This window comes from Halichoerus grypus, chromosome 6, assembly GCF_964656455.1.
Source record: "Halichoerus grypus chromosome 6, mHalGry1.hap1.1, whole genome shotgun sequence".
NCBI classification, from domain to species: Eukaryota; Metazoa; Chordata; class Mammalia; order Carnivora; family Phocidae; genus Halichoerus; species Halichoerus grypus.
This window is the reverse complement of record NC_135717.1, coordinates 117,855,346-117,875,773: the sequence shown is the minus strand read 5'-3', so window position 1 is coordinate 117,875,773 and position 20,428 is coordinate 117,855,346. Positions and strand designations below refer to the sequence as shown.

General features: G+C 43.7%; 1 protein-coding gene across 5 annotated transcripts in view; it reads right to left on the bottom strand.

Annotated features, from left to right (window-relative positions):
- Positions 1-20,428, bottom strand: part of SCN8A (sodium voltage-gated channel alpha subunit 8) — a 177,014-nt gene that overhangs the window by 28,335 nt on the left and 128,251 nt on the right. For all 5 annotated transcript variants that reach the window (XM_078075979.1, XM_078075980.1, XM_078075982.1 and 2 more), the window contains exons 14-20: positions 17,131-17,369; positions 10,711-10,884; positions 8,088-8,444; positions 4,751-5,221; positions 4,084-4,201; positions 3,399-3,553; positions 159-332 (exon numbers count right to left, since the gene is read on the bottom strand). In XM_078075979.1, the coding sequence (XP_077932105.1) occupies positions 159-332; positions 3,399-3,553; positions 4,084-4,201; positions 4,751-5,221; positions 8,088-8,444; positions 10,711-10,884; positions 17,131-17,369 (1,688 nt within the window). The remainder of the gene's footprint in view (positions 1-158; positions 333-3,398; positions 3,554-4,083; positions 4,202-4,750; positions 5,222-8,087; positions 8,445-10,710; positions 10,885-17,130; positions 17,370-20,428) is intronic.

The window sequence follows — 20,428 nt, the reverse complement described above, 5'->3', positions numbered from 1 at the left end:
CACTGTCTGAGTGCTCCGACAGGAGCTTTACCCAAAACTACACCTCCATCTTGTCCGACATCCTGGGTCCCCAGGCAACTCTGGCCATTCGAGGAAGGAACATCCCTGCTTTTGTTTTGCTACCAGAAGGGGTGGGGAGTAGAAAGCAGGACACGTACAGCCACAATGAGGAAGTCCAGCCAGCACCAGGCATTGGTGAAGAACTTGACGAAGCCGTAGGCTGTCCACTTGAGCAACATCTCCAGGATGAAGATGTAGGTGAAGACTTTGTCAGCGTATTCCAGGATGGTACGGATGGTCTTTCTCTGCTCGATGTAGATGTCCTCGAAGGCCTGAAAGAGAAGCAGTGGCTGCCTACCGTGCCTGAAGGCAGGCAAGCCGGGCTGGAAGGCCCCCCTCACCTCAGCAGCTCCTCCCCCTGCGGCGGGCCTAACCTCGGCTTCCTGTCTCTCTCACCCCACCCCCCTGCCTCATGCGGCTTCTTAGATAAAGTCTTACTGAGATACAATCCACATACCATGCAATTCAGCGATTTAAAGCTTACGGTTCAAAAGCTCTCAGTATATTCAGAGTTGTGCATCCATCACACAATCAAGTTTAGAATATCTTCATCTACCCCAAAAAGAAACCCCACACCTTCTAGCTGCCACCCTCTAGCCTCCCTGTCTCCCACGAGTCCCAGGCAACCACTGTGCTATTTTCTCTCTTCATGTGAAGGGAATCAGCCGATCTGTGGTCCCTGGTGACTGGCTTCTCTCCCTGCGCACAGTTTTCCAAGTTCGTCCCTGCTGCAGCCCACATCAGTGCTGCACTTCCCTTGACTGCTGAATAAGACTCCAATGTACGGCTGTACCGCAGTCTGTTTACCTTCCTCACTGACGGACACTCGTGTGCCTACGTTCTGGCTATTGTGAACAGCGCTGCCGCGAGCATTCACGCATCCTTTTTTATGTGGACATGTCTTCATCTCTCTAGGGTATAATACCAAGGAGCAGAACTGCCGGCTCCCATGGTAACTGTAGGCTTCAGTTTCTGAGGTACTGCCAAACAGCTCCCCAAAATGGCGGCACCATTCTACATTTCCTCCGGCAGCGTATGAGGGTTCCAGGTTCTCCGTGTCCTTGCCAACACTCTATATGTTTATATGATAACATCTTTTCTCCCTTCAGCCCCTGATGCCACAGATTCAGGGGGAGGGTCACAGGGCTGGGAGATGCTCAGGTGAAGAAAATCTTAGTCTGACTTTCTCTCTCTGGAATTCCTGAATGAGGTCACTCCCTAACACGAAGGTATGAGCATTCCCATGACTGGAGTGGTGGGCTGCGGAGGGAGAGGAGGGGGTCCTGCAGCGTGAGAGAAAACTACAGGCGGAACAAAAGTCCTGTGTCCTGCAATGGGAGGTCCTGCTCCGGACAGTTCTGAAAGGAAGGACAGAATTGGGCTGCCTGCGGATACATTTCCAACATGGGGGCACATGGACATCAGGTACTCCAGTTCCATTACTGGGCAGTTGGGGAGAGGTCATAGGTCCATAGTCCTTCTCAGGGGTCTGCTCAGTGAAAAACTCAACAGCTTCCACGTCAAGTTTCCCCTTACCTCTCTTTGCAGAGATTCACTCTGTCACCCAATACATGTGAGATGCCCAGACTGGGCTTCCTGTCACTGGTGGCTCTATCCCCTCTCTCTGAAGTCCCATCATAACCCCATTCTTGGCTTCTCTCAGACATTTTAGCTATGGCTTCACTTTGTTATTCTTTTTTTTTTTTTTTTTTTTGAGAGACAGAGAGAGAGTGAGAGAGTGGAGAGTGGGGGTGAGGGTCAGAGGGAGAGAGAATCTCCATCAGACTCCCTGCTGAGCCCAACGCAGGGCTTGATCCTATAACCCTGAGATCATGACCTGAGCCGAAATCAAGAGTTGGGTGCTTAACCAACTGAGCCACCCAGGCGCCCCTTCACTTTACTATTTTTAGGTCTCAAGCCTACTAGTTGCACAGGATCTTCATGTACTGAGCCAAGTACCCCTTGTTTTATTCATCTACAATAAAGAAAAACTGTCAAAGGTGAGCAGTAAAGAAAGTTCAAAACTTCTGTTTCACTGCTGCTTTTATTTTTTGTGGAGATGAGAAAGAGAAGAGTCAGATGAGGTATGTTCTCTTAATTCTGGGTTTCTATTTACTAGATTGGAGGAAGAGCGATGATGACAGTCACAAAACACCCTTCTCCCGGCACTGGCCTGAGTCTCGCGGGCAGAGACATCTCGGTGCTGTCATCTCGGGCTGCACAGCACCTTAGCCAGCACTGAGGGAAGGGCTGTGGAGCCAATAAAGGCCCAGAGCAGGCAGGGCAGTGGGACTCCTGCCTGGCTCAGATCCAGGCTACCAAGCCATCCCTCAGGCCTCCTGCATTTGTCCTGCCACATTCCTGCATAATCCCTGCTTCCCGCCCCCCACTCCCCACCAGCTCTTCTTTGCCACCTACTGCCTCCATTTCAGTTTCTCTTATTCTCCTACCTCATCAGTCGAAGCGAAACTTCTCAAGTCACTGTCGGGATCTTTAACACTAAATTTGGGCCTTCTTTCTTGCTATTTTCTGCATCCAGATTAGGCTTTGCTTCCATCCCTACACAAATGTGCCCGCCTTCTTTGAAAGCATTTCAAAATTCTGTATTCTTCAGCTTTCCCTTAACTCAAACAAGGAAAATGTGCAGCATCTCTAAGTCCCTCCTATCCTCAAATCTATCCAACTGGGGAACAGCTCCCTCACCCCTGACCCTGTCCAGGTCTCCTCAGTTACAAGCCAGCTAAAATGAAAGCAAATGCTCAGATAATTAGTTCCAGCAGGGAAGGAGCCCGCGTGTTCAGTGCCCCCTGTGCCTCACACTGATCAGTGATAAGCACTTAGAATATGAACCACCTTTACACCAGAGGCCTGGCTCTGTAAGTATTTGCTAATGCCATGGGTTCTCCAAACCAGTTAGGGTGTGAGGGGAGATGGCGTAGGGGAACCCAACCTCTCTCCTATATGGGGCAAGTGAAAAGTAAAGAACAAGATATTTGGGGTATTAGGCGAGAAAGGGAAGTTCATTTTAGGAAGTGGCTTAGGATGGGGCAAACTAAGCAGCGAAGATAATTAATTTGTGCTCTCATCCTGATTGAAAGGGGGTCTTGGACGTGAGCGGGGTCATGCTGAGTGTAAAGAAGATCAAGATGTAGCTAAGTGGATTCTAATCCTAAAGGCTCAAAACAACAGGCCAAAGCACTTTGGCAGGCCATTATCCTTGGGACCACAGCCATCCGTGCTCTCAGAGAAACTGGGCTTGGGCCCCATCTGGTCTCTCCCACTAGTTCCTACAAAGCCTTCCCCAGCCCATCCCTCCTCATCCTCTCCCCTGGACTCACCAGGGCGCCACTGCTGAGCAGAATCATGAAAATGATGAAGGTCTCAAACCAATTGTGCTCCACAATGAGGAAGCAGGTTTTCCTCAGGATCCACCAGGACTTGCCTAGCCCTTCTTCGATGTTGACCTGGCAGCACTTGAATCGCTGGACACAACCTGGCACCAGTGGGAGAGGCAGGTCAGACGGTGGAGCGTGCCCACCCAGACCGGCCCTCGTGGGCTCTCAGGCCCCACCAGGCACTGCCCCACCACACAGCCGGGAGTACAGTGGCTGAATCGGAATGTCTGACTCAGACACGGACGGTGGCAGGGCTGGGGCTATGCTGCAAGACCACCAGGGCATGGCCTCTGCAGTTGGGAAGATGTCCTCTAAAGAAGCAGTGAGAGGGAGGAGAAAAGGGTAGCCAGGAGGCTGACACAGCCATGACAGAACAGGCCTTGCTATAGGAAGTTTTTGGCCTGAGGCCAAGAGAAAATGGACAAAGAAATGTTTGCGAATAGAAACTCGCTATAGGTAGGAACCAAACAAGGGAAACAACATCAACTTCCCTCAAAATGCAGAGGTGGGGAACAAAGCTCCTGAAGATGGCCACGGAGCACCCACCCTCAGCCAACCACTGACCCCGGCAGAAATCCGCGAGCAGTGCCAGGGCCACAGGCCCACCCTTGTCCTTGCCCCCTTGCACCTTCTGTGAAGCAGGCGTCTGGATCCAAGTACTCCTCTGGCTGTTCCACAGGGACTTCCTCTACTTCGGGTTTGATATCGATGGTGCTTCCTTCAGAGGAGCTAGTATCATCCAGTTTCTAGATTCGCAAAGAAAAGGGAGCTCAACCAACTCTGGAGCGGTACTTCCACTCCATCTGACAGTTCTACTTCAGGCATGGACGAGGGACCAGCTGTAATTCTTTGCAATTCTTACTATAAACTCATCATCATCCAGTTCCAGAGGGGCAAATAACTACCAGAGGGCCCTCAAAACTTCTGTCAGGACTGAGTAGAACACATTGAAGTCTGCTCCCAGATGAGCGATCCACCCTACACAAAATGTGGCTACTGGTGGGTCTCAGTGCTACAGCTCAGACAGATTAATGGCAGGGAAGTTCTGGAGGGTTTGCTTCAGCCTCTGACTGAGATGATCCAGCAGCAATGGAGACAGATCTAGGACCATCTCAGGAAACTAGGTCACCCAGGGAAGGTCTAGAATGACAGTGGGTATTAGGGTTGGTTCTCAAACCTAGCTGGCTATTCCACAATCTCTCTACCAAGCCCATAGCTGAACCAGTCTCGGGAGCTGACGGGGCCCTATTTGTTCCCACACAGAATCGAGGTTGGGTTCTAGACTGGGACCTTACATCTTTGCTGCCTTCAGGATCCGACTCGCTGCTAACATCCTCTGTGTTGAGATTCTCAAAATCAGACTCTCCGACAGCAATGGGCACCCGCACAGTCAAGTTGGGGTTGTTGATGAAGGACATGTGGTCCTCATCAATGATATACTTCTCCACACTGCTGCCAATGCCACTGGTTGTGCCATTGCCATTCTTCTGGAAGTCACCATTCCGGTGGATGTCTGCACCAGTGTGGTTGGCGATGCAGTTGGCCTTCTTTTCATATAGCTCGTCCAGAGGCTTCACTTCATCGGCCTCACGCTGCTTAAAGTGGGCCTGCATGAAGGCATGCACTTTCAGTTTGGCCCAAGCCACCCCCTTCTTGATCCGGATGACTGAGATTTGTAGGTTGTTCATTTCCCCATCATCGTCTGTGGCTGCCAGATTGTCTGCACTGAAGGAGCTCAGAAGCAAGGCCAGAAACAGGTTCAGCACCTGTACCAGTGGCATTAGGGGAAAGGAGAAGGAAGGCAGACGGTATTAAGTCAAGTCAGCCACTAAACTAGGATTAAAACTGGAAGCCCACACACTTATGTGACAGGCACAAGAGTTTCTATTGCAATAAACATAGGGGTGCATATATCTTTCCTAATTAGTGTTTTTGTTTTCTTTGGGAAGATACCCAGTAATGGAATTACTGGATCATATGGTAGTTCTATTTTTAACTTTTTGAGGAACCTCCATACTCTTTTCCACCAAGGGGGCAGTTTGTTTGTATTTGGTTGTAATACAAGGTTAGCACCTCTTTTCTTGGTTCTCTTATAGTTTGACATACATATATATGTACCCCCAAATATATTACTTTTCTTATAATCAGATAAAATAAAAACTGTATCCATCTTGGAAAACAATTCCCCCTCAAACCAAAGAAAAAGATGGACATGGCTTAATGGGAGGACTGAAGAAGGGACAGATGCCATGTATTCACGGGCAGTGGACGTCTTGGAGAACCCACATGAGAAAAACAACTAGGCTTGGAGAGCCATGAGTTCTTACAACAAATCAAGAAAGAAGAATTGAAATACAGCTCATGTCATCTGAAGAATTAATTTCCTTTGTTTTCCTAACATTTATAAAATAAAATAGCTTAACAAGACAGTGATGGTGACTGTTGTGTTCTGTTGTATATCTAAGTGTCCAGCCATCAGATGCAAGCTTTATTTATTTATGTTTTAATAGCCTATTTTACCACATTGGACATTAAGATTAATTTATTTTTATTAAGACTTACTTTACAAATTGGGAGAGGTGTTCACTTCTTGATTTACACCTGGCCCTTACTTTGTCACACTTCTGAAGAAGAGCAAGCAATACATTTTGGGTGGAGATAATAGTATGGGTAGAGTGGGAGGGATGGAAACAATAAACGAACTTTATGTATGCAAATTATTCGGGCCATTTGTAGAATTACAAAGGAATATGGTTGGTAAAATGGGGGTGAGATGGAAGGGGCTCTGAAGGCCAGGCTGAGGGATTTGAATTTTATGTAATTGGATTCACTATTGGTCTTTGAGTAAAGGAATAATAGATGATAGAGATTTGAGAAACTCATTCCTACCAGCTACGTACAGTTAGAGCTGTTACTTGCATGAGTTAATAAGGGTCTGGATTAGGCTATTGTAATCTCAAACCTTATAGCATGCATGAAAATCTCCTGGGGTGGGGGAGTTACATGAAAAAATACATATTTCCTTGGCCTCACCTTTAAGATTTGATTCAGTAGATCTGGTATAGGCCCTGGGACAGCCTTTTTTAATGAGTGAAACTTGGATGGCTGTGATCTTCAGACCACACTTTTAAAAATACTGGATGGGTTACAGGAATGGAAAGGATGGGGAAGATCTTAGAAATACTATGAAGATGTATGAAAGGCATCAGACAATTTACTGGGAAGGGAGAGAAGAGAGTCAGAAGAGACTTACAGTCACAGATTCCTAGAGACTAGGTGGGCAGAAGGACTGAGCAAAGGGGAACCTGGAAAGGTGTCATCAGAAGCAGAAATAAAGTCATATGCTCAGGTGTCTGTAGAGTCATGGGGAGAGGATGCGGAGACAAGTGAGGAGAATGGAGAAAGGGGGGCGAGGTCAGGGCTGGGAAATGTGGATCCCACTATGTACCAGGAGGCAAAGCTGCATTCACTGAAGAAGTGGGAAGGCTAGCAGGAGTAGCACTGAGGGAAGGATGGTCAGGAATGGAGAAAGGGAGGGATTACAGAAACATCACAGTGTCTATTTTTACAAATCATAGGAAAGAATAGGGTGGCACGGCTGGTTCAGAGGCTGGTGAGCTGGAACTCTCTCCTGGCATGCTTCTCTATGGCACAAAAAGGAGGAAAACTGCTCTGGATGAGCTGACAGGGGGTTATCTGGGTTTGCTTTCTTCCAGCCCCCCTTGCTCTAGACTTGCAAGTTGGATTGGGCCTGACCTGAAAGACAAGTACTTCTTAAACTTTACTGTGCATGTCAATCACCTGGGGGTCCTGTTAAAAATGCAGATTCTGATTCAGTAGTTCTGAGGTGAGGCCCAAGATTCTGCATTTCTAACATACTCTAAAGTGATCTCATTGTTACTAGTCCTCTGACCACACTTTGAGAAACATGGTGTCAAAATCTCTGTTGGTGAATATTCTACATACAGAGGCAGAAGACAGCAGGCTGACAGATCAGAGTAAAGCAAAAAAGTGATTAGCCATTTATACAAGTTAGATAAAACCCTCCGTCGGTTTAGATCAGTGGTTCTCAATGGAGGGCAATTTTGCCTCATAGGGGACAGTTGGCAACATCTGAAGACATTTTTGATTGTCACATATTAGGGTTGGGGGGGGCATTACTGGCCAGTAAAATGTAGAGGTCAGGAATGCTGCTCAACATCCTACAACACATAGGATAATCCTACAACAAAAAATTATCTAACCCAAAGTGCCAACAGGGTCAAGGTTGAGAAATTCTAATTTAAATGAAGGATACTTCTGTAGTAGAAAGAACATGGATTTTGTAGTCCAGGATCTAATACATGCCCTGACATTTACCAGTTGCCTGACTTCAGGAAGGTCACTTAACTTTGCTGAGTTTTGTTTCCATAACTATGAAAAAGGGCTGACAGGTTGTGGGGCTTATGACTCAGCAGGCCTCTGCAAAGAGCAGTCTCCTCTCCCTCATTTGTACCTTAGGGTTCTTGAGCCAAGAAAGACTAAAAACCAGCACAGACATGGAAGCTAGTAGGACCAAGCCCATTGGGCATCTGGGTCAAGTGTTAAGATGTTCTGGGCAAAGAATGAAAAGTTGTACAAGTTAGTACTAACCACCAAGTTGCCAATAACCATGACCATCATGAAGACAATGAGGCACATGGCCTGGCCTGCCACTTCCATGCAGTCCCACATGGTCTCGATCCACTCCCCGCACAACACTCGAAAGACAATGAGGAAGGAATGGAAAAAGTCATTCATGTGCCAGCGAGGGAGTTCACAGTCTTGGTTGATCTTGCAGACACACTCTTTGTAGCTCTTTCCAAAGAGTTGCATCCCTACCACGGCAAAGATGAAGACAATAATGGCCAGCACCAGGGTCAGGTTGCCCAGGGCACCCACTGAATTTCCAATAATCTTGATCAGCATGTTCAGGGTGGGCCAGGATTTGGCCAATTTGAAGACTCGGAGCTAAGGGAAAAAAAACAAAACAAAAATCAAATGATACTCAAACCATGTTCTTCCACATGGCTAAAATAAAAATATATAAAATTAGTGAGATCAGCTTAAATTTATTGAGCACCTTTGGGAAGTTCCCAGGACTTTCTGTCTTAGACTAAAATGGGAGAATGTGAGGCATAGACAGGGAAAATGGATTAGTTTCACAGTAAGTGAAAGACCTAAACTAGGAACCAAGAATATTGCCTCTAGCCCCCTGTATTAGTCTCTGAGTCAAACCACTTTTTATGTTTTATTTTTTAACTTTTATTTTTTTTTAAGTAGGCTCCATGCCCAGCACGAAGCCCAACAGGGGGTTTGAACTCATGACCCTGCGATCAAGACCTGAACTGAGATCAATAGTTGGGACGCTTAACCAACTAAGCCACGCTGGCACCCCTCAATCCACTTTTTAAGAACCCATACATGAATATATCCTTTTGTTATTGATTTTGCCTTGACTTCTCAAGGAGCATATGAAGGAAAATGTGAGTTGTAGTAAAGCAAAAGATCAGGTTGGTAAGGACAGTGAAAAATAAATCATAACTCTTTAAAAAAAACTGCATTTAAAAATTCTAAATATCTTGGGGCGCCTGGGTGGCTCAGTCATTAAGCATCTGCCTTCGGCTCAGGTCATGATCCCAGGGTCCTGGGATCGAGCCCCACATCCGGCTCCCTACTCAGTGGGAAGCCTGCTTCTCCCTCTCCCACTCCCCCACCTGTGTTCCCTCTCTCGCTGTCTCTCTCTCTAACAAATAAATAAAATCTTAAAAAAAAAATCTAAATATCTCTCTTTTTGCTTGCCAGTAAATAATCAATAGCTGATATGAAACTTTGAGATATGCTTGGAATAACTTGGAGGAAAAGCACAATGCCCTAGTAGGTGCAGTTCCACATATACCAAACATCTTATGAAAAGGGCCTATAATGATATTAACTCAGAGGACAGAACTTCTGTTACCTGCAATCATGATATTTCTATATTCTGTAATGAATGACTTACAAGGTCTTAGCTAATAGTCTGAGAATCATAATGCATAAAGCCCATGAATGAAATGATAATGATGAGATCATCTTCAGATGTCATAAGTTAATAACTAACACAGGATTAATAGGAATTCTGGTAGAAGGCAACAGCACAGAATGGAACATTTTTTCCCGATTAAAAGCTTGAGTCTTATCTGAGAGTTCAAGATTTACCAGGTGTTTCTCTGTATGAATATCTGGATCGTTCATATTTTTTCCCTTTCTGACTGGCTTTTTAAACTATAAGGAATACTAGTGCTAATTCCACCTCTCAGTCCTTCATCTCATCTTCCAGCTAATGAGAACAATTTTCAAAAAGTCTACTGTGGGCTGGATCCTAACCCAAGACTAGTAAGCAAAGGTTCCAGAAACTTGGCAGATGTTATTTGTGACTTAGACTGAGCAAGACCTCTCTTTTATAAATAATTCCATTCTGTTCCAATTCTCTTTCTTCAATATGCTGAATATCCTAATGAAAAAACCTAAAATCCTTTCAGTTATAAGTGCTAAGGTATTTTTCCCAATAGGGAGAGAAAAACCTAAGCCAGTTCTGATGCTCTGAGTAGGATATCCCCCAAGTAATTCAGCTTCTCAAGGGACTTAATCAGGACATCGTTTATGCCTGTGTTTATGGGAAGCTATTTCAAGGATATCATTAACTATTCTTTCAAAGTCATTTTAGTAATTTTAACATTCACTTCTTCAAATACATTACAAAATCCTTCTCAGCTAATGTTATGGGAAAAAAAGCCAATGTTCAACAATTAATTTCAATATAATTTTAAAGAATACTATTTTATTCCTGTTTTCTGGAAGGCGTCACCATGATGGAAGAAATGAGAGACATCTTTGAACAAGGAGAAATTCCATTTCAGGGAGATGTTCAAATAAAGAAACAAATTTACTAGCAAATTCATTAGACCTCAGAATAGCCCTTAGGATCCTTTTTCATCTTTTAGATTAACCATTATTTTCTGAGGAACTTCCTAAAATTGACCTCTGTTTGTTGATTGATATTAAAAACTAACTTCTATATTAGGCACTTAGCAGAAAAATTTTCAAGATTTTAGTATCTAAGCCAATAAACTGCCAACAGGAATTGTGAGTAGAGTATAGCTAAGGATTTTTTTAATCATCAAATTAACTTAGGCAAAAATTTTTTAGTAGCTGCAAGACAGGAAATGTAAAAAGAAATTGGAGAAATATGGAATACCAATCGGAAAGATCGCAGCACCGAAAGCCCCTCCACGTCTGCTAGACCCAGTTCCATTAAACTGAGGGAGACAATAAATCCGTCAAAAATGTTCCAACCTTCTTGGAAATAATAGTAGGGATCCATGGCTATGAGCTTCAGGAACATTTCCGCTGTGAAAATTCCAGTGAAAACCTAAAGAGGGGAAGGCAGGGGGTAAGAAAAAGAAATAATAGAAAGAGAATGCCTTTATCATTATCTTTGAATACAACATGTCCAAGAAGCTGCAAGAGCTAGCCTTATTAAATTGAGCATCTGAGGACATCAGTACTTAGATGTCGCATGACTACTTCACATGACAGGAGAGCCTTGTTTTCCTCTTGAATCAAGTACTCAGTCCCAGTGTTCACCTTCGTTGCCAGAACCACCTAATTCACATTGTTCAAGACCGCATTTAAAAAGCTATTTTAAGCAACAGGAAGACCACAGAGGGGATCCCTTCTAAAGGGTCAGCAGTCATTTTGAATGTTTATGTTTGGGATATTTGCCTAAAACAAACAAAAAAACACCACTCATTGAATTATAATTCTATTTTAAAAATATACAGTTATTCCTGATTTGATATTATGTGTCTTATCAAAGGTTGACATATGCTGCAGAGTTTCTTATTTTAAATTGTAAAAGCAACAGAACACTGCTAATAGTGTGTAAATTGTGGGAAAAAAGTATAGTCTCATCATCTTGCGTACAACCATCATTTTTATGTATTCCCTTTCTGGTTTTTTTCAAATGCATATATATTTTGACAGAGTTATAAAATCACAGAGTACATAGTATCTTGGGTCTTATTTTTCACTTATCATAATTCAATCCATGTTGCTACATAGGCTTCTGAATTCCCATTTATATCGCTTGTATAAAATTCTACTGAGTATATCCTCAAAAGAAAAATCTTTTTATTAAAGATTTACTTATTTATTTTAGAGAGAGAGAGAGAGAGAGAGTGTGTGAGCAGGGGGAGGGGCAGAGGGAAAGAGAGAGAAAGAATCTCAAACACACTGCCCACTGAGCACGGAGCCTGTTGCAACATGGGGCTCGATCCTAGGACCTTGGGATCATAACGTGAGCTGAAATCAAGAGCTGGCCGCTTAACCAACTGAGCCACTCAGGTGCCCCCTCAAAAATTTTTCTCATTGTTGGAGACTTTGGTGCTTCCTTTTGATTATTTCAATATGAGAATCAATGATGTAATAACTGTTTTAGGCTTGGAGCTTATTGGGTATGAGAATAACTTCTTCCCAGTGTTACACGACTCCTACTTTTCTACCTTTCAGAGTACCCTGTGTCTCCCAATGCCTTCTATATCCCATAGGACTTGGTAACATAACATGCAGTAAGAAAGTAAAATTCCACAAATGCCAGTTTCGACAAGACCAATACCCTCATTCTAAGCTAACCATGTAACAACAGACTCTTACTGAATATTATGATATTAGAGGACTTTATATGTAATAGGTTTTAAACTCATAATAAATTACAGCTTGCAACTACCTGGTTACCAAGTTTACAAAGGAAGTAGTTTTAGGAAACTTTGAAGATATGATCTGAGGACAAAACTGGAAACAGTGAAAAATACTTAGATTACAGACAGTGTTTGGAAACAGACTCAACGAATGTATAGCAATGGCAAAACAGAACAGTGTGATGGAAATCAAAATGGATACGTGGGCTGTAAGGTTTTGCGTCTGTGTATTTTTCCATGGCTCCCCATTTTTCTAAACTGAAGATGCAGTATTCTAGAACTGAAAGAAAATATTCCCTAGAGAGATCCAGTTAAGCAAAATCAAAGTTCACAGTGCATGCTAAGCCTCTACAGATGGAACATCACTGTAAGTGAGGGCAGCTAATCAATTCCCGACAGACATTTTACCCTCAGCGTAAACCTATGGAAGGTTTCTCTATATAGAAATGTCAGCCTGCTTACTGCACACTAAGTAGAGACTGCATTTGCTGTCCTGTTGGTTCTGGTGAACACACAGGAAATGCTCAGTAATAAGCACTGGCTAACTGACCATGGAATATTTACACTGTGGGAACTCTGGTTCCTAAGAGAAAGTCAACGATGACAGAGTACTGTTGCTTTTCAATGGGATGAATGGCACCCAGATGCTGGGCAGAAACGCCTGTGACAGAGGTCAGCAACCATGTTATTTCAACATACAGTGATTGCCATCATTTGGGGTTTGCTGGTATGAAAGAATTACTTTTTTACAAATGGAAAAGAGTAGATTTAAGGCTATCCCTATGATGCCATTCTAATTTGCACTGTGGTATGCTTCTTGAGGAGGAGAAAAAAGGAGAATTATAAGCAGAGTATCAACCAACAACCGTACATAAATGTGGCTCTTGTGAGTGTCCTCAAATATTCACCTAGGAATTTATGTCCTAATGTAGCAGTTCTCAAAGAAATTGGGACTGGGGCGTCAGGGCCTGACAAGTGTGGGGACAGGTAAACCTACAGGGAGGACACTGGTGTGGATGCTGGATATCTAGCGCAGGAAGCCAGAGCCTGAACAGGGCAAGGAGGACCAACGCCTTGCAAGAGGTAACAGTGGTTTTTTGATCAAATAAATACACTAGAGATAGTGGCAACCAGGTTTCCTTTTGTCAGAGGAGTTACAACTATAGAAAGGGAGACACCAGAATGAATCTGGTAATGCTGGACTAGAATAAACAGCCAGCCCCATACTGAGAGGGCCCAGTCATGCACATTGCCTCCAGTAGATCTTGACTTCTAAATATCATTTTCCACTACAACAACCAGGGCTCCTTGAGAAATGGCTGGTCCAGGTCTGAGATGGGAAAAATATAAAATTAGCCTGGAATATTCTGTGATACCAGAAAAAAGGAAGTAATGAGGATATGTTAACAGGACACAGAAACCAGCTTGAAGGAACTCTCAGTGGCCAAATCAGGAATGGTTTAAATATTTAGGTAAATGATAATAATGGATTATGACCCACCAGATAAAACTGAAAGCCATGAGTCCACGTTGATATAAATAAATGAATAAATCATAAGTTTAACGAAGAAAAGTAAATTTAGATAGTTTCAAAACATCTTCACAAAGATTTACTGACTATAATGGAATTATAGATGAAAAGAGTAATTCTACAGGAGAGAAGACTGGAAGACCCCTCCTTCATCAACTGACCAAGTGACCATCACCAATATGGGACAAATGGAAACCGTGCCACCTGGAAGGTTCAAAGAGAAGACAGCCTCGCTTGTGTGATATTCCTGCCAAATGTGTAAGCTGAGTCTAATTGTGAGGAAGCATCAGACAAACTGAACTTGAGGGAATTCTACAAAATAACTGGCCTGTAGTCTTCCCAAGTGCCAAGGTCAAGAGAGCCGATGAAAGACTGAGAAAGTCCGCCAAGCTGAAGAAGACTGAAGAGACAGGACAACCGAATGCAACAGGAGATTGGAACGGTGTCCTTTTGTTACAGAGGACATGACTGGGATTTCTGGCAGAACCTGAAGGGGCCTGAGAATGAAGTGTCTGTGAGGTGCATAGGAATTTCTTGAGTCTGATGGCTATATCGTGGTTTTGCATGAGAGTGTACTGTTCATAAAACACACATGCGAGAGGCTGAGACACTGTGTCAGCAACTTACTCTCCAAAAAATTGTCTTAGACTGTACCTGAAACCTTTCTCCAAGATTGAGATTGCTTAAAAAACAAAACAAAACAAAACGAAACACCTTATAAACTCACTGTTGTGTTCAAATTGTTGCAAAAAAGGCAAGAAAAGAATCCTTACATTTATCTCCTGAATAACACAAAAGTTGTAGAAGTCACATAGTCTCCCTGGGCTTCCATTTCCTCTATGGAACATGGGGGATGGATAGAATTATCTGTAAGGTTCTTCCTCGTATTAATGTTTTTCTTGTGGGGAGGGTGGAAGAGGCAGGACGGACCCTCACTTTACAGCAAACTATTCTCTTCTACCATCAGAAACCTCCATCTGTGTATCTATGGACAAACACAGCTCAATTCACTGTCCCAGCTATGGAAAGTCCTCAGAGTTCCAACTGTGAGACAAGATCGTCCCCTATTTCACAAGCTGGTCAATCTCACTCTTTTCCATCTTCTTTTTCTCAGGTTTAGTCAAAGACTCTAGATGTCTAAGCCTTTGGGAGCTCCTCTCTGCTTGTTAGATGGGATGCTGCCTGATTAATGAATCATTTAATAAAGCCAAAGTCCAAGCTACTGAATTACACTAATACAGTTCCCATGATTTGTAGAGTGCTTTTCACTATTCCCAAAACTTCTCTATAGGTTCTCATTTTATCCTCCCAACTACTGATGACATGGTGTTATCCTCGTTTCATAGATGCAAACATTTGTGGTTAGAAATGAGTAGCATATTTTAAGTTAGTATGTCCAAAACAGAACTCTTGATTTTAAACTCCAAACCTATTCCTTTCTCAGTCATCCTACTTCCCTCTTAGCTACTAAACTTCCAAATCTAGGTACCATTCTTCATTTCTTTCCCTTCACGCTCACCTCGAATCTACTGGCCAGTCCACAGTGTCCTGAACCATTCACTATTTTCCATCCCCACTACTAATTGCATGCTTACAATTCTTTACAATCCCTTGAAAATTCTTGCCCCCAGAGTGCTTTCTCATTTTAAAACTCGGTTTTGGTTAGCTTGCTTCAAGAAATCCCTGAATATTAGTTGCTGACCTTCCCTTCTCTCCTCTTTCTTCTCGATGATTCTGAGCAAAGTCTTCTGAATGCTCACAACTCTAATTTAGGTGTAACCCTAAGTCTCTACAGATTTTTAAGAAAGGGAAAAATAATGTTATCTCCTGGCCTGGTCTGAGGGCAATTCTGCTGGTGGTAGGTGAAAGGGCCTCTCAAAATCCCTTCAAAATCAAGGACTCGTTCTGTAAAAAGCAAGTAAAAGTAAAGACTTTGAGAAAAACAAACCATCACCGGGAAAATACCACCACCACCATCATCAACAACAAAATTATCAAGTCATATTTTTCATTACTTAACTCTTGGCTAATAAAATAAAGCTCTTATCTGTACCATTTTGTTGATTGGTTCAAAATGTTGCTTGATGGCCAAGCTTCTGGTCAGCCAGTCACACGGCCCACTGTCAGGTACCCTTCAGAGTCAGCAGATCTCCTGGACAGCCTATGAGAGTGTCCTGTTTCAAGACCACCCATATTTCACCGGGCTGCACATGAGGGTTTACGTCGAAGCAGTGAGTGCCTGAAGTGTGGCACTAACTCAGACATGGAGAGTGGAAAGACCACAGAATTATCTTGGACATGTACCAGGGAACATGATAGGCTGCAAGGACTAAGCAGATAAAGGATCTCCTCCTTTGCCATGTGTTTTCATAATCAGAACTCAAAATGATATTATAACACTCTAATAGTCTATTAGGACTTAACGTAAAAACTCTTTGTGTGTATGAGGCATGTGTGTGTGTGTGTGTGCGCGTGTGGGGGGAGGGAGAGAGAGAGAGAGAGGGAGAGGGAGAGGGAGAACATCAGGCAGAGATCATACTCAAAAGGTAACAGACAACTAGATTTCACTTGCTCATGGTGAAACTCCTAAGGAATAATGAAGCCCAGATGACCTAGAAGATTCTTTCCAACTAAATCTTTCCTATCTATAAAAATTCAATCAACTCCTGATTTTTGGATTAAAGAAATAAAACAGATAATCCCCAAAACACAACTATTTGACTTCAGAAACTATTAAAAAAAAAACAACCTCATTCTTATCTTCTAAACAATATGATAAATTAAATATATGACTTAAGCTAACATTAAAATAAATTTGGCACAGATCAACTAACGGTAGAAACTGGATGAGAGCCCAGAAGTTGGATGTGAGGGGGAAACCAGCCTAGAATTAAAAGTTTCCCACAGATAGGCCCCATATGGATAATTAAGATATGACAGTGCAGGCAAATTTATAGTTATGTTTAATGCACTAAAAGAGCTCCCCTATTTTGTGGTGGTTGTTACTGAAGGTGAAAGGGGAAGTGATGTGCTGGAGTAATGCAGGAATCAATGTGAGAAACAGAATGAGAAAAAAAAATCCAGAAGTCCTTGGCTCAGGTTGCTGAAACCAACCCACTGCACCATGCCTCCCATTCTGTCACCATGGCTGGTTTTCTGCCAATAGCTCCTAAATGACGTCTTCAAAGTTCTGCAGAAAGAGGAAACAGCCAAGGGATCACAACAGTGAGCAGAAGTGACTGAGGCTACGCCATATGTGGAAGCATTTGTCTTCCAATTAACTATTACTTTCTTTTCAACTAAACTCCAGCTTCCAGTATCAGAAAAAGATGTCCTACAGGCAAAACATGTTCAGATCATAAAATCAGGAGACAGTATTCTATCTTACCAGATTTCCTACAGCCAAAACGTGTTCAAATTGTGGTGTCATGGGATGGTGCTCCATGGCCATAAACAGGGTATTGAGGACAATGCAGATGGTGATGGCCAAGTCCACAAAAGGATCCATAACGATCAAGTTCACAATCTCTTTCAGTTTTATCCAGTAGGGGTGACACTCCCAGATGAGGAAAGTATTGGCAAATTTATACCAGCATGGCGGGCACTTTCTCTGAGACTCTTCCAGCTCTGCAGTGAGTAAAAGAACAAACACAGGGAGAAAACAAAGGGGGCTGCTACTAATCCTCTGCTGGGTCGTTATCACTGCTATTCACCACAAGAAAGGTGGTTTGAAGGCTGTCTGTCCTGAGTGTGTAGTTGCTGCCCCCCACCCCATTTTCTTTCTCATGAAGGGAAAGAGGAGGCAGGGCAGTCCCAGGTCACTTCCCTGTTAACAACTATCTGGTTATAAACTAGGGTTTGATCTGTCCGTTTTGGGAGCACAGCATCATGGTTAGGAGCTTGGCCTCTGGAGTCTGACTCCCCGGTCCAGCTGGCTTCAACACTCACAACTGTGTGATCTCAGGCAAGTTACTGATTCCTCTACACTTCTGTTGCCTCATCTGAAATGACACTTCCTTTACAGGCTATAGGACTAAACGAGTCCTATAATCCTCATCCACTGACTGAGGAGTAAGTGAGTGGGTGAACACAAAGCAGCCAGCACAGGGCCCGGCACACGGCAAGTCCTCGATAAATGGTGGGTTTTATATTATACATCATATCACTAAATCATTATCAGAGAAGCAGTCAAAAGCACAGACCCTGGAGCCAGACGCACCTGGGTGCTCAGCCACTGCTCAGTGGGCGAACCTGAGTACAGTACTTCAATTTGCTGGAAGAATGAAATGGGCTACGATAGAAAGTGAAAGTGCCTCGGAGCGCCCTGGTCTACAGTAAGTGCTACAGAAGCATTCGCTCTTCCCATTCTCTGGGCAGCAGAGGCAGGGCGGGCGGCCGGCGAGCCAGTGCAGGCTGTTCCCTCCGGTCCCAAAGAAGTACAAGTCAGTGAGTTCGCCATTCACCACTGAGGTGGGCACAGGAGTCCCACTCCTCTCTCTTCTCCTCCTCTTTCTCATCCCTCCCCTTCCCTTCTCCATTTTCGTCCTCCCTCCCCTCTTCCCTTCCTTGGTCTCTCTCTTCTTTCCTTTTTCTTATCTTCTTTCAGTCTGGCTCTCTTGCTTTAAAAAAAAAAACAGACTGTTTAGTTTCCAACAAGATCTTATGAGATCCCCAATATAAAAAACTGCTCTAGTTGATGCAGGAAGAGGAGCCCAGTCTGACGACAGACTTCCTCCTTCCCTGAGGCACTTCCCTAGAAGCCTGGACATCGACTGAGTATCATGGACCATGGTGATCTCTAAGGTCATTCACGAAACAAAGATGAAAAAGGACCATTAGACACTAAAGGAAGAGAGCCATTCAGCTGGCAGCCACAACAATCCAGGCATTAGGCCGTAGGTAACAAAGCCCTCCTCAAGTACAGTATGACTTATATAATAGCCTGGGTTACCAAAGTCCAAGAACCTTGATCTCCCAGGATGTTCTTTAAGAGATGTAGCTTTGAAAACCGGTCAGCATGATAATCCTTAGAGGCAAGGTCTTGGTTCCACGGGGTTGGATATCTATTCCACACCCCAACCCAATTCTGCTGACAAAATCAAATCATTCAGGGAATGAAAAAAAGTTTCCCAACGTTTCACCAAGAACAAGATGGCTGCCTTAAATTAGTCTACTTTCCCTTTTTCCAACCAGCTGGATGGTGCCCATGGTGATGGCTTTATTTTAGATGGGGTGCTTTGGTTGGGTTTTTGATTGGCTCCCTGGTTGCTAAGAAAATGGTTGCCTTGGTTTTTCAGATTTAAGGGCCACAGTAAGCGCCACGTGGGAGTCTGCGTGGGAAAGGAAGTCTGTGAAGAAAATTTGCTTTGGCTTCTTCTTCATAGAACTCCCTCCCTTCCCAAGGTAAATTTAGTTTTCTAACCAAAAAAAGAAAATGAAAAGGTTCTCTTATTTCCATAAATTCTTACAGTACATATTTGGAAATTTGGTTCCGTTCCTTTTTTTAATCTCCTCCCTTCTCCAAACGTCTGTTCACTGGCACGTGGAGGTTAAAGCAGCAACTGTTCACGTCTCTGACAGTAGACACAATTGCAGTGTTGTACAGTGCTCTAGGCTCCAAGTCTCTGCCAGACACTGAAGAAGGGTTTCCCCACCCTATGGGGCATCAAGAAGATTCCTACAGGGATACTAGGGATCTTATCCACATTTTCTCAGGTAAGATCCCAGGATAATCTTTTCTGTTCCACAAACGGTAAGACAATGTAGAGCTTTAGGAGCTAGAAAAGATCAGTTAGGTGAAAACAGAGGTTTATAAAGTGACTCACAACTTGACAAACTGTTACTGGTCCCACATGCCTGAAGCGGTTAAGAATTTGGTCTGGGGGAATGGGTTAACATATCCAAAGAAATATCCAAAGGTTTGTGGGGTCTCCCTTACTTTGCTCCTGGACATTCTCAAGAGATTACTGTAGTCTCAACCTCAGGGGTGCTGGGAATTGTTTTCAGAGAGGGCCTCACAATTCCAAGATGGTGGTGTTAGTAGACCGTGAGGGTTCTGAGGACAGGGCTTCTCTCAATTCAATTCAACAACTTTGAAACACCTACAGTGTGTGAGGCCCTGGGAATACGCTGATGAACAAGAGTCTCCACCCTCACAGAGCTTGCAGCCACACCCATTAAAGACAGATAGCAGGTAAGTAATGATGCTGACTGACACTTGGGGCTGGTCAATCGAACACAAGAGTGAATCAACAAATCATGGCAGCCAACAGCTATGGCCAGTTGTCTTTACAAGGCAGTTTTTGAACCTGTTTTACCTGAGAACCAATAATGCCAAGTACTACCATCACTTCCTCATTCTTACTTCACCAACTCCCTCCCCTTCTCCCACAGCTTCACTGCTCAGAGAAGTGAGACTATAGTAGTCTGCCTACAACCTACCCCCAGTCCTCTGAAATATCCCCAAGCTGATGGCTCTGCTGACTAAATTCTGCTGAGTTTCCTGGATCCGGGTGAGCATGTCTGCAACGGGATTGGGGGACACACAGCAGGCAGGATTTTCTCTTTATTTACACGCTTCTGGAATTCTCCACTGTGCTCTCTAAGATATCAGGTAGGTAGAAGCCTGCTTCTTTGGTTTGGTAATCCAAAGATTAAAACAACGTCAGAGTTTCCTAACTGAAGTC